Below are 14,884 nucleotides of genomic sequence, written 5' to 3'. Positions count from 1 at the left end.
TGGCTCGGTCGTGATGATTAACAGCTTGTCCTTTCCTTCATAAAGGCTGTAATTATTGAGCTGGGATCAGAGCTCACTGCATTCACACTTCATCACAGCTTCCACCATTCTCCTTTCCCGCACACATCCACATGTCTGACAGACCAGCGAGAGTCCATGAGACGCTTAATTCGGCTCAGATGACGGCATTTCCTGCCCGGAACAGTAACATCGTGCCACAGAGCCTTACAAGGCTGTACTTTGCTTTTTACGACTCCCTTTTGTTATGTCTGTTATGCCGAAAGCCTGGATTTGTCGTTTCATGAAGACGCCACGTGAAACCCCAGGCATGCGGCCAGAGCAGAAGAGTTTGGTGGAAAGAAGAGAAAAAAAACAAGACATAAGCTGAGGCTGTAGATGATGGAGGCTCCCTGATGATCTCCACTGACACCTGAACAAACCCGGCTCTGAACCTGCACCAGGGGATCAGACGCAGTCAGCAGTATATATATGTCACACAAACACACCCTCACACACCCCCACTCACTCACACACACACTCTCACTCACCCCATCACCCACTAACTCACTCACCCCCACCTACACACACCCCCACTCACTCACACACACACTCTCACTCACCCCATCACCCACTAACTCACTCACCCCCACCTACACACACCCCCACTCACTCACACACACACTCTCACTCACCCCATCACCCACTAACTCACTCACCCCCACCTACACACACCCCCACTCACTCACACACACACTCTCACTCACCCCCTCACCCACTAACTCACACACCCCCACGGACACACACCCACACGCACACACCCCACCACACACACACTCGCACGCACCCCAGCACTCACTAACTCACTCACCCCCACCTACACACACCCCCACTCACTCACACACACACTCGCACTCACCCCACACCCACTAACTCACCACCCCCACCTACACACACACTCGCACTCACCCCATCACCCACTAACTCACGCACCCCCCACCTACACCACACACCGCACTCACCCCACACCCACGAACTCACCACCCCCACCGACACACACCCCCACGCACTCACACACACACGCGCACGCACCCCATCACCCACTAACTCACTCACCCCCACCTACACACACACTCTCACTCACCCCATCACCCACTAACTCACTCACCCCCACCTACACACACACACTCACTCACACCATCACACACTAACTCACTCACCCCCACCTACACACCCCCACTCACTCACACACACACACACACTCTCACTCACTCCATCACTCACTAACTCACTCACCCCCACCTACACACACCCCCACTCACTCACACACACACACACTCTCACTCACCCCATCACCCACTAACTCACTCACCCCCACCTACACACACCCCCACTCACTCACACACACACACTCTCACTCACCCCATCACCCACTAACTCACTCACCCCCACCTACACACACACTCTCACTCACCCCATCACCCACTAACTCACTCACCCCCACCTACACACACCCCCACTCACTCTCACACACACTCTCACTCACCCCATCACCCACTAACTCACTCACCCCCACTCACTCACACACACTCACCCACTCACTCACCCTCACACCCGCCCCCCCACTCACTCACCTACACACACCCCCACTCACTAGCACACACTCACCCCCACACACTCACCTACACACACCCCCACCCACCCCCACAAACACACACACCCACTCACCCCTCACTCACCCTCACACCCACTAACTTACAAACACACACCCCTCACCCTCACTCACCCCCACTCACTTACAAACACACACACCCTCACACACCCCCCCTCACTCACTCACTCACTCACCCACTCACTCACCCTCACACCCCCACACACTCACCTACACACACCCCCACTCACTAGCGCACACACACACACTCTCACTCCCCCCCCACACACTCACCTACACACACCCTCACCCCACCCCCACACACACTCACCCCCACACCCACTAACTTACAAACACACACACTCACCCTCACTCACTTACAAACACACACACCCTCACACACCCCCACTCACTCGCACACACCCACCCACCCCCACACCCCCCTCACACCCACTCACTCACAAACACACACACCCCCTCACCCCTCACTCACCCCCACACACACTCACTTACAAACACACACACACCCTCACTCACCCCATACCCACACACACACTTACAAACACACACACCCTCACTCACCCCATACCCACACACACACACACTTACAAACACACACACACACCCACTCACACACACTTGCCCCCACACACACACCCAAACACACTCACCCCCCCACCCCCCACCCCCCCACTCAGACACACATACACAGCTCTACACTGCTACAAGTCTTCTAGGCTTTGTAGAAGCTTTGTTCTCAGATCCACTAAGAATTCCAGATTTATTCTTTGTTCTGAGTTTTAATTTCTTATTTTGTGATTTTATGATTGAAGCAATGAAGTCATAAATCAAGAAAACTCAGTGATATTTGGAGCAGGTCACAAAATCAAGCATTTCTGGCCAAAACAAATCACAGGGAAAAAAAAAAGAATAAAATGAAACCAGTCAAAAAATATTTCCTGCACTTTTTTTGTGCCAAGCAAGAATCAGATCTAACTGTTTATAAAAAATATTTAACTATATATTTATGCCTTTTTCGTTTGGACTGACTTTATATTTCATTTAATATGAAGATAAATAAATATATAAAAATTATTATTAGTATTATTACTAATTAGTATTATAGAAACATATGGAAAAAATAGTTTTGGATATTAATACCATAAAATGATTAGAAATAAATTTTAACATGGAACATTGAACATGTCGTAAATATACTCCACTGGGCTCCGCTGTGACCAAAAGAAAACACGCCCCTAAGCACTGGAAGCCCTTTTTAAACAGTCGCTTCATTCAAAAGCATGCGTTTGGAGTTTGTCATTGCTCCATAAAATCTCTTTTCTCTGAGCAGCCTGTTCCAAGCCATGATGTGAGGGTGAACCTGTGATTTCAGAGCTTGTTTATCTGCTATAAGAGCAGGACACAAAGCTGTATGGCAGAGCAAAGAGAGCAAACAGGTAGATCTTTACATATGGCTGTTATCCAAAGCACGTAATTGGTGACGCTGCCTGGAGGCATGGTGCTGGAACACGCTTTGTAAGCGACTAGATGGCAATTGAGTGAGAAAGTGCCTTTTATTGTTTGCGAGCTACTGCATGGGAGAAGGGAGCGCGGCCGATAGCGGGGGTGATGTTAGGAAGCGAAAGCAGAAGGCGAGACTGTGGGCGGAGATGGAAACAGAATCCGCATGGGAATCGCTCACAAGTGCTCTCTATAAAGACCACCGGCACGGCTGCCCACCCACAGCACCGACCATCACCACACACACACACACACCGCACCTTATACAGCAACCCCGACATAAATCCATAGAAATGCGTGTATGGAATATTTGGTTTGAGATCGCACACAAAAATGATTAATTCTTAAGGCAGTATTCGAGGCTGCATATTTGGTCAAGCAAAGCCATTTAAACAGCATAAAACCCTGCTTGGCCAGCTCCAGAGTCACCACCGAGCCGGTCCGAGTCATCAGCTCCACCGCCCTGATGTCAGTTACACACACACACATCTCAGAACCAAACACTCTATAAACACCATGTCTGAGAACGCGAGCAAGTGTGTGTGTGTGTGTGTGTGTGTGTGAGAGAGAGAGAGATCCCAAAAGAGAGGGAAAGAGAGTGAGAATGAGAGACAGAGAGAGAGAGAGAGAGAGAGAGAGAGAGAGGGAAAAGTAGCAGTACCTACCACTACGCTGTTCTGTGTCTGGAGACAAAATCACACAAAGCTGTTAGAAATCAACACAATATCACAGGCTTCACCTCATAAGGCTTTTCTCATACAAGGAGACAGTTAGAGAAGTCCAGAGGAAGATGTCCAGAGCTCAGTGGGCACAGAGAGAGAAAGGCCTACTGTTCATATATCCTGTTAGTCTGAACATGACAAGGCACACACAGCCACAGAGAGAGAGAGAGACACAGAGAGAGAGAGAAAGACAGAGAGAGAGACAGAGAGAGACACAGAGAGAGAGAGAAATAGTGTGTGTGTGTGTGTGTGTGTGTGTGAGTGAGAAAGAAAAAGAAAGAGAGATGCTCACAATGGCACGGTGCGACACCAACCAGTTTACGACACCAATTTTGCTGCTCGAATACATAATATCCAATATTCTATTAAGAATGAGGTGAGAATTGACACTAATATATATATGTGCTCTTGTATACTGGGACTTGTTGATGTTCCACAAAAACACATCTTTAAACATGTGACTAGAGAAGGTGAACTGTGTGAATGTGTAATCTAGTGCTTTTACTGACGTAGTCTCTGGTGGAACAGCTTCAAGTCTCCCGACATGGAAAAGCCTTCAGGACAGACGAGTTTACATTGTGTACGGTTTCTCGAACATGACACCCAGCATTTATTTGTATTGATTTCAAGAGAGAGAGAGAGAGAGTGAGAAAAAAAGAGAGAAAGAGAGTGCAGAAAGAATGAGGTTCTAGACTCATGTATGTTCATGAACGCTCTTTAATTCATAACAAAATCGTGATCGGAGTGTCCTTTATAACCGTGTGTAATCCCTGACTTCGGAGTGATCTACGTCTATTAACCGTTACATTAGCGAGAATAAAAATACGACCACACGCACAAAAGTTTCTCCTTTGCACCAATAACAACAGTCGGTTTCCCTAAACAGAGCAGACGAGGTTCATGGGTGATTAGCGAGAGAGTAAATAAGAGCGTTTCACCTCGACTTGGAGGCGGTTCATGCTTGTATTTGTCAGACTTTGCTCATATCTGAGCTACAAATCTTAGTTAGAGGGCACGGTGCTCGAACGTACCGAAGGCAGAAACTACACCAAAGTCACCACAGCTTCTTTCTCAGCTTCTACAGCAGATACGCTTTCAGCCGAGTCTTTGCTACGAGGTTCTGCAAGTCGTGTGGTGTTCTGTGAACTAATTATTAACCGAACAAGTGTCCAGACGAAGAAAAATCAAATGTCTCTCGTGGATTTTGTCCGAATGCACGTTTCAAGCTGCTGATTATTATTATTATTATTCACCTGCAGCCAGACAATTACAGAGCACACACCGCTAAAGCATGCTGAGGCGAGCCTGAGTGTGGATGTAAACACACATGGATTGACTTAAGCTTTTCTAAATACAGTCTTTAACCCAAATAGGAGCTATGGGCAAAAAAACCTGCCTGCAGAGTGCTATTAAGGTCCAAGACAAGTTATTAACATTCACAACAGCCAATGAGAGCTTTGAGTGTTCGAATAAATGGTACGAAAAGGGTTTGGTAACCGTTTGGATGATGTTGAGTAGATAATCATCTCATTTCCGGTCTCATCAACTTCAGCTCATGTGGATTGATGGTTTGTAGGGCGTTTACGGCTGGTGTTGTAACAAAACACACAGATTTATGTAGACTATAGAGGCAAAAGTATGTGCACTCCTGACTCTTACCTCTTTTCCACCAGAACCGGGTGCTGGTTCAGAGCTAGTGCTGGTTCAAAGTTGGTTCCACTGGCGAACCTTCTAAGAACCGGTTTCCATGGGCTAGAGAGCCATCACAGAGCCGAGTCTGACGCTCCGCCCACAGCTCCTGATGCAAGCGGTTCTTAAGTCTAAACCAGCAACGTTTTGGTGCTACTTAAGAACCACTTTTCCTGGTTCAGAGCCGGTGCTTTGGCTGTTGAAAAATAAAGAACTGGTTCTAAATCAGGCTCCGAACCAGCACTCAAACTGCCTTGGGGGGAAAGGGGCATATGACACCCACATGAAGTTCTTCACTAGGACCACTAGAAGTACCTGCTCCAAACATGATAATACTGCTGTGCACAAAGCCAGCTCCATGAAGACATGGTCTCTTCACCATCCCAACATCATTGTCTAATCTCATGAACACTCTTGTAGCTAGATGATTATAAATCCCCACATCTACAGGCCACAGACTTCATCATGGCAGCACGTTGATGCTGCCTCACGGCTCTAATGCCCCTTTTCCACCGAGGCAGTTCGAGTGCTGGTTCGGAGCCAGAGCCTAATTTAGAACCAGTTCTTTCTGTTTCGACCGCCAAAGCACCCGCTCCGTACCAGGAAAAGTGGTTCTTAAGTAGCACCAAAACGTTGCTGGTCTAGACTTAAGAACCGCTTGCGTCAGGAGCTGTGGGCGGGGCTACTGTTAGCGCATTTGCTAATGTACCTTAAGTATACTAATGTTTAATACACATTTACTTTAACGCAATATGATCAGTTATCAGCACACATGATAGTAGGTAGCTACATGCTAAGGCTAATTTTTTTCTGTGTTAATGATAAAATAACGTTATGTACTTTCTCGATTACAACCTCCGTTTATACAGATTACGCAGAGCTGCACGTACACGTTTTATTCACCGCGTTTGGATGCCAATGTAGGTTCACAAAGCCATGAGCATTAACAGTAAAGCAACATCCGCCATTGTTGTTGTGTTTGTCGCTGCTGCGCTAACGTTGCTAGGACATGTGACACGTATACAGTGACGTCAGACTCGGCGCTGTGATGCTCTCTAGCCGGTGGAAAGGCAAACCGGTTCTTAGAAGGTTCGCCAGTGGAACCAACTTTGAACCAGCACCAGCGCTAGCTCTGAACCGGCACCCGGTTCTTTCCGGTGGAAAAGAGGCATAAGGTTCCTGGTTCCATTCTTAGCTTCGGGTTACAGTCTGCGTAGAGAATATCATCTACACATGTCCATGTGACTACCAGGTGTCCTATCCAGGGTGTGCTTCAGGCTGAAACCCAATGTTCCTGATGTACACTCTGGATCAGCTGCCCCATGATCAGGATACAACACTTTCCAAACACAGTTATCACCTTCCTGTTTATTGGCTGTTATATCACATCATACGAGCAGCATATCGGATACATCGTTCTACTTCATGTACGAGTCAGTCATTTCTTCCTACCCAGACTTGGAAGCCGTCGCAGATCTCAGCTCGTTGGTTATAAGTTACAGAAACATCTCACAGGCAGAGCAAATATCACACCTACCTGCTGCCTGGTTCCCATGTGATGCCTTTTAAACACCGAAGACTTTGAGGTGGTTGGGTCGATGTTTTTCAAACCCTCAAGCAGAATTCGGAGAATCAAGAGCACACCCTGACACTTCCTGTCTGAGGAAAAGCTCTGCAACCTGTTTCAGGAAACTGGAGGCTGATGTTGGCTCCTGTTCTGTTCCATCACTGTTTCGCGGCTCCGTTTTCCATCACAAGATACAACAACTTCCTGTTTGGGAGTTTAGATAGACAGCCACATTCTGGGCTCTCGTGTGACCGTGCAGTTCAACAGAGGTTCTTGTACATGTCTAAATGTCAAAATCTGAGGCATTTTTTATGTGGAATCCACACGGAACAGATTTGAGATCCAACTACATATTGTATGACATGACGAAAAAAAAAAAATACATAGTCGAGAGCACCCAGAATAGCTGCTGATGGAGTCTATCGGCCGCAGCTAGATCAGGAAGTGAGGACAGACGGACAGTCATTTAGGTGCTCTCCTGACGCCAGGTGCAAAATGTCATCACCAGAACAAGGCTTTGGGTAATGAGCTGCTCACTGCCAGACACATTCATCACATCTGAGAGGATATAATGATGGAGAATGTGGGCTGCTGGCTTGGGTTAAGAGAGACAAAACAATGCCTGTCAAACATCACAGGACTCGGGCTACGTGGTGGGGACGGGCAGACATCTGTCTTTCTAAATGGATGTTGAGACCTCTGTGTAAAAACCTCTGTGTAAAAACCCTATGTCAACATATAAATTAAGCACTCAAGGGTAATTCCTGTAATTTCAGGTCAAGAAAGGATGATGGAGTGCGTTTTATTTATTAGCACTTCCTTAAAAATATGTATCCTTTAGCATCTGTTACTCTTGTAAACATCTGGAAGTGGTGTCTCGACGGTTAAAGGTGCGGTCTCCGTTGTTTAAAAAATGCTTCAGGAAACTGAGTCGGGCCAACAAACTAAACAAAAACAAAACAAACGTGTAGCCAATGAGCAGAAAGGGGCGTGTCTTGTCAGTATGAGCGGAGAGAAGTGTTCAGTGCACATGTGTGACATTAACAGAAAGCGGTTTTAACATTGACACGGAGGATAAAAACAAAGAAAGAAAGAGAAGAAAGACTTACGATAAGGACAAGAAGTAGGACGTGTTAATATAGGATCAGCTTTCCAGCGCTGGAGAGAACTGAAGGAGCAGGAAGTTGGCCACATATTCACAGATTGGAGTTTCCCGAGTCAATAACTCCTGAGCTAAACGCTGTTACTACACAAATAACACCTCTTTTCTATCGTAGTAATGTAGAGAGGCAGCTACAACCGCGTTTTGTGTAGTAACAGCGTTTAGCTCAGGAGTTATCGACTCGGGAAACTCCGACCTGTGAATATGTGGCCGACTTTACTTAAGACGCCGAGGCGCTTTTTTCCTTCTCGATAGGTGAGTAACGTTGGTTTTGCTTTGTTACACAGAACTAATATATGCCTTTGTCCTTTACATCATTATGCTTGTGTGGCATTTTTGCTTGTTTGTTTATCTGCAATCGTATTGTTCTTCCCTTCAGCTATGATAAAGACACATTTCTTTCCATTAGTTGCCTGGGTTACGTATGTATGTGTGGGGGCGGAGCTATCGATACAGGGGTGGGACCCATTTGCGTTAGGGGCGTGTTTGTTTTGGTGATTTCAAATGTCAACATTGGCTTTCAAACAACGGAGACCTCACCTTTAAGATGTTGAACTACTGATCATTGCAGTAGTCCAGGACCACCGAATCAAACTAAACTACCAGACAGATGACAAAGGCCTCTCAGGATGGATAGGATGGGATGACTATAGACTTTTGGGAGACGCTAACAATGCTAACGAGGCTCAAAAAAGATTTCGTTTAAAGCAAAAAACGAAATTCTTAATTAATACGCTAAGGTAAGCTAACTAGCCTGCTATTTGTAATGACTATACATTAAAGATATTTAGCTGTTAGGTTTCCAGGGAACCAAAACATGGAGCTGGGCAACACACTCGTGCTTGATCATAGTGTACTACTTATTATAAACCACACTTAAAGATTCAAACAGGAAATGAAGGCAATGTCAAGACACGTGTCCCTGAATTACACGAGGTCTGTAAACAAAGAGAGTCGAGATTGTAGTGCTGCGTCTAACAGCTGTTAACAGAGTCTTTCTTCATCCAAGCGAATAAGAACAGAAATCCGATCCAGAAGATGAGAGCACAGCAGGAGATACTGAGAGACTAATTACAGCTGTGTGTTTAGCCGAATCCGACATCCATCCCAAATAAAATTCCACTCGGGTGAATCATCGCGGAGCGCCGCACATGCAGCGAGCATCTGGAGAGGTTCCGTGATTACACCGATCTCGTGACTCTCCTTAAAGCCAGGAGACTCAAAAAAATGTCAGCTCCAGGTGTCCGAGCGGTTTCTCGTCTTTCTTCTTCTCGGAGCGTTTGGGAAGTGCAGAAATTCGCCGATGAAGCCATTTCCTGCTATTGTGAGTGCGGTGGACAAAAGGGGACAGGAGACGGAGAAACCTACCGTGAGGGAAGTCACGGCGCTATTGTGCTGCACTTTGTACAAACAAACAGAAACGACCGAGGAGAGTTCGCAAGAGGCGAAGAGCTGTGGATCGACTGGGAAAAGATTTTCAAGAAGGGGTTAAGAGAAAGGTCACGTGGGGACGAGATCGGGGACGCTTCCTGGGTTCCTTGCAGAAGTGTGTGTGTTTGGGGGCGGCAAGGATTTCCCCTTCTGCTGTCCCATTAAAAAGGTCCCATAGGGGACATTATGTCACTCACTCACACACACACAGTTCAGTAGCCTGACATCCTATATAATATATAACAGTAATGAATTATATGGTGTGTGTGTATGTATATATGTGTGTGTCTGTGAGTAAGTGTGTGTGTCTGTGTATGTGTGTACGTGTGTGTGTATGTGTGTGTGTGTATGTGGCATCAGAAAAAAGAAATGCCCATTGTGCTATTTAGACAAAAGTTTGCACGCCCCTCACTCCATGGGATCCGAATGGGAAAAACGTCTGTATACATTTGTTTAACAATTCATTAATAAATCATAAAAAACATGAGGCAAAATGAAAAATCACCAACAGAGGCTTGACATGATGAATCAGGAAAAAGAGGCGAGTAAAAGTAATCTTCATATTTATGTAAACACGATGTCGAGTGCAAAAGTTTGTGCCCCTCCCTACGGTTGGGAAGAGTGTCACGTCTCACATCAGACTGGTCAGAAGCTGTAGGTCACAGGTAAAAGAAGTCTTATTACGTTATCTCTACGTTTCTATAGCAACGCCTCACTCACAGGGACTTGCTAACGAAAACTGGCTCATTTATATAAGGTGTGTCCAGGAGAAGGAGAGTATTTGGTTCACCAGTTTAGTTTTACTAACTTTAAGAGACGGAGAGAGGAAAAAACACAAGAGAGACGGTGATGACAGGAACGACTGTATAGCGGCTATAACGCGAGTGATAACAGGATAAAATTAAAAATGCAACAACAAATGCAAAAAAAATAGCTGGAATGAGATAAGAGGAAGAAAATATTCCCTGACCTGCAGTTACGTGTTATAAACACTGGAATTGTTTATATCAACAATGTCATGCTGGCGTAAATCCGACGTCTTCGTGTTCTTTTGATCTTTGTCGTTAAGGGTGCACAAACTTTCGCACTCCACTGTACTTTAGTTATATTATATATAATACGAGTCTCCTCACAAATAGGAGTGCCCTCGGATTTCACCAGCTCCAAACATCTGCCAGTGTTTCCTCACACACTCTCCAAACACACACACACACACACACACACACACACACACACACACACACACACACACACACACACACACACACACACACACACACTCTCTCCAAACACAGACATACACACTCTCTCTCCAAACACACACACGTGCCAACCCAAGCAGTGTCTTACCGACTGGCCTTTCCTCCCGACCACAGAGAACCACATGCTGCTATCTCCGCTCGTGGTGTGTGGAGCAGTTCAGCGAGACACACAGCTGCTCCGAGAGCAACACGTTTCCAGGTGAAGATGGATCGGATCCGAGGAAGCCGTCTGAGCTCAGCTCCCTGCTACATGCTAGTCTGTCAAAACCTGTTCACCGACAAGCAAAGCCACGGAGCGCAAGAATGCCTCGAGTCCTGCTGAACTTTGTGTTGCTCCACACACACACACACACACACACGGCACACACACACACGGCACACACACCGGGACAAACCTATCATTACTCTGCTCTGACTGGATCCACCTCTCTCTCCCTCCTCCCTCCCTCCCACCCTCCCTGTCCTCCACCTCACTCCCTCTCTGTGCACGGTTTCAAAATAGAAGTTAGAAAAACAGTTCTGGCTGAACTCCAACTTTTTGCTTGCTTTTTTTCCCTCACATGGCCTCTGGATCCCCTTCGCAGGAGCTGCTTTTTACAGTCACATCTGGATTTGAGACGTTCTTTCACACGTGCTTAAAAAAATTTGCAACTCAAAATTGAAGCAACCCAAATACAGCTCTTGCTCTGTCTCACTCTCTCTCTCTCTTTCTCTCTCTCTCTGTCTCGCTCTTGCTCTGTCTCACTCTCTCTCTCTGTCTCCCTCTTGCTCTGTCTCACTCTCTCTCTCTGTCTCCCTCTTGCTCTGTCTCACTCTCTCTCTCTGTCTCCCTCTTGCTCTGTCTCACTCTCTCTCTGTCTCCTTCTTGCTCTGTCTCACTCTCTCTCACTGTCTCCCTCTTGCTGTCTCACTCTCTCTCACTCTCTCTCTCTCTCTGTCTCCCTCTTGCTGTCTCCCTCTCTGTCTCCCTCTTGCTCTATCTCTCTCTCTGTCTCCCTCTTGCTCTGTCTCACTCTCTCTCTCTGTCTCCCTCTTGCTCTGTCTCCCTCTCGCTCTCTTGCTCTCTGTCTCCCTTTTGCTCTGTCGCACACACTCTCTCTCTCTGTCTCCCTCTCTTGCTCTCTCACTGTCTTACTCTCTCTCTCTTTCTGTCTCACTCTCTGTCTCTCTCTTGCTCTGTCTCCCTCTTGCTCTGTCTCACACGCTCTCTCTCTTTCTCTCTCCCTCTTGTTCGGTCTCCCTCTCACACAGTAATATATATATATATAATTTATTATTAAGTGTTTAGAGTTTAACATAAGCGTGTGGTATAAAGTATAAAGTGTGAGATCCTGTAAATAATCCACTCCTAACCATCCTGTCGCTGCTCCCTGATGATTTGGTTTTTATTTCCTGTCCCTCTAACTGCACACTACACATACTGATGCAAATGTAGCTCATGCACAAACAAAGTGCGGTTGTTCGTCCAGGGAAAAGATGTACGAGAGACGTTTCGACGCCCCGTTGTGTGTTAATTACGGACGCAAATGTCCGTACGACTGATTGTCATCTCTGTGACTCGGTGGCGGAGAGAGAGAGCTTTTCACCTCGTAAAGACAAACACACCGAGAGCCGTAAAGCAGGAGCCGAGAGTAGACTAAACACACGATAACACACACACACACACACAATTTACATAAAACTACTGCATGCTGGAGCTCCGCCCCCTGCACTACAGACGAGGAAACTCTCCACTGACTGAAACCTTCGCTGCTTTCTCATGTTTGTTGTGCAAACAATTGCAGATATTTGGGATGTGATACGGGTGCTGCGGCTGCTGAGAGCATGGAAACTCCTGTTGTAGCTGCTGAATTCTCTAACTACTGTGATCTGTATTAGTCACGTGACTGTGTTTTTTTTTGCCCTCGCATGTCTATTGTAATGATGCGACTCTCTGATACGATGAACGGAAACTTTTTCGTTTCGAGGAATCGTCAAAATCACTGAGAAAACAACTTCTCCATTAGCTCAGCCACTTCATGTAACCTCCACATCTCCACTGCACCAGCATGATGAGATGTTTCCTTACCTTGGCAGCGACGATGCTGAGGCCCATGCCATTGTGCTTCTTCAACGTCACCGTCGCGATCTCAGGATCCTTCCTCATTGGCTGCAGAGAGAGAGCAAACAGTGGAGGAGTTAGAGCTGAAGAAACAGGAGCAGGAGCAGGATTGTGAGATGCCCTGGGACTCAGGCGCTAGTCTCGTGGCTGGTTCTGCACCAGACTAGCTGAGCTGAGGAAGAGGAGGAGGAAGAGGAGGGGGAGGCAGGGCGAGGCGCAGAGCGGCGGTTGTTCCTCAGAGCCAGGAATGACCACAAGGAGAAACAGCGGCATTTGGAGACGAGTCAAGAATGAAAGCCACATGCGTCAGCGCCACAGAGCGCCAAGCTCTCTTCCACAAGGGCCAGAGAGAGGGGGGGAGAGGGAGAGGGAGAGGGAGAGAGACAGACAGACAGATACATATATATACACACATACACACACACACACACACACACACATATATATATATATATATATATATATATATATAGAGAGAGAGAGAGAGAGAGAGAGAGAGAGGGGGGGGGGAGAGAGAGACAGACAGACAGATACATATATATATACATATATACACACATACATATATATAGAGGGGGGGGGTAAGAGACAGAGAGAGAGAGACAGACAGAGAGACATAGACAGAAAGACAGAGAGAGAAACAGAGACAGAGAGACACAGACAGAAAGACAGAGAGGGAGAGAGACAGACAGATAGAGAGAAACAGGCCTTTAGGTTGAAGAAAATTCAGCTCTAAATTTTCTGCTGAAATCAAGTTCAACATCTTTAAAGAATTGTGATGAAATATTATTAATTGGAGGTCCTTCAGCTTCACAGTTAATGGGTAATAATGTGTAATAATGTGTATTAATGTGTGTTAATGTGTAATAATGTGTGTTAATGTGTAATAATGTGTGTTAATGTGTAACATCTTGTGTAACACACACACTCATTAGAGGCACTACAGTGTGGTGAGGGATGATGATGATGTTTACCTGACAGTAACACACACTACAGTGTGGTGAGGGATGATGATGATGTTTACCTGACTGTAACACACACTACAGTGTGGTGAGGGATGATGTTTACCTGACTGTAACACACACACTACAGTGTGGTGAGGGATGATGATGATGTTTACCTGACAGTAACACACACACTACAGTGTGGTGAGGGATGATGATGATGTTTACCTGACTGTAACACACACTACAGTGTGGTGAGGGATGATGATGATGTTTACCTGACTGTAACACACACTACAGTGTGGTGAGGGATGATGATGATGTTTACCTGACTGTAACACACACACTACAGTGTGGTGAGGGATGATGATGATGTTTACCTGACAGTAACACACACACTACAGTGTGGTGAGGGATGATGTTTACCTGACTGTAACACACACACACTACAGTGTGGTGAGGGATGATGATGATGTTTACCTGACTGTAACACTGGGTTGTGGATAAACACACACGACTTTAACTCCACTTTGTATCACACCCTTGTGTTGTATTGCTTGCTAGCTGACAAACTCTGTCGCTAGGTAAATAAATCTGATTCTTAGCTGCATAAAGCACGCTTAAACAAAGTGAACGGTCGTGTTCAGTGTAGCGCTTTGTGTAGATTGTTGTGTGTTGTGACAGTAACATGACACACAAAGTCACTACAGTCATTACTGCTTTATTTATATATAATAAAATGGTTATAAAAGCAATACAGTCAACCGAGACTGGGCACTTTTGTACACAAAACAAAAAGTTACCTGAAGGGGTGTGTGTGTGTGTGTGTGTGTGTGT

General features: G+C 46.2%; 1 protein-coding gene across 21 annotated transcripts in view; it reads right to left on the bottom strand.

The window, feature by feature from the left end:
- The window catches only part of afdna (afadin, adherens junction formation factor a), a 117,879-nt gene that overhangs the window by 23,265 nt on the left and 79,730 nt on the right, over window positions 1–14,884 (bottom strand). For all 21 annotated transcript variants that reach the window (XM_047801647.1, XM_047801648.1, XM_047801633.1 and 18 more), the window contains one exon: window positions 13,071–13,151. In XM_047801647.1, coding sequence (XP_047657603.1) covers window positions 13,071–13,151 — 81 coding nt within the window. The remainder of the gene's footprint in view (window positions 1–13,070; window positions 13,152–14,884) is intronic.

The sequence above is a fragment of the Tachysurus fulvidraco genome, chromosome 16 (genome assembly GCF_022655615.1).
Source record: "Tachysurus fulvidraco isolate hzauxx_2018 chromosome 16, HZAU_PFXX_2.0, whole genome shotgun sequence".
Taxonomy (NCBI): Eukaryota; Metazoa; Chordata; class Actinopteri; order Siluriformes; family Bagridae; genus Tachysurus; species Tachysurus fulvidraco.
Note: the sequence above shows the minus strand (reverse complement) of the source record. Positions and strands in the feature narration are given on the sequence as shown.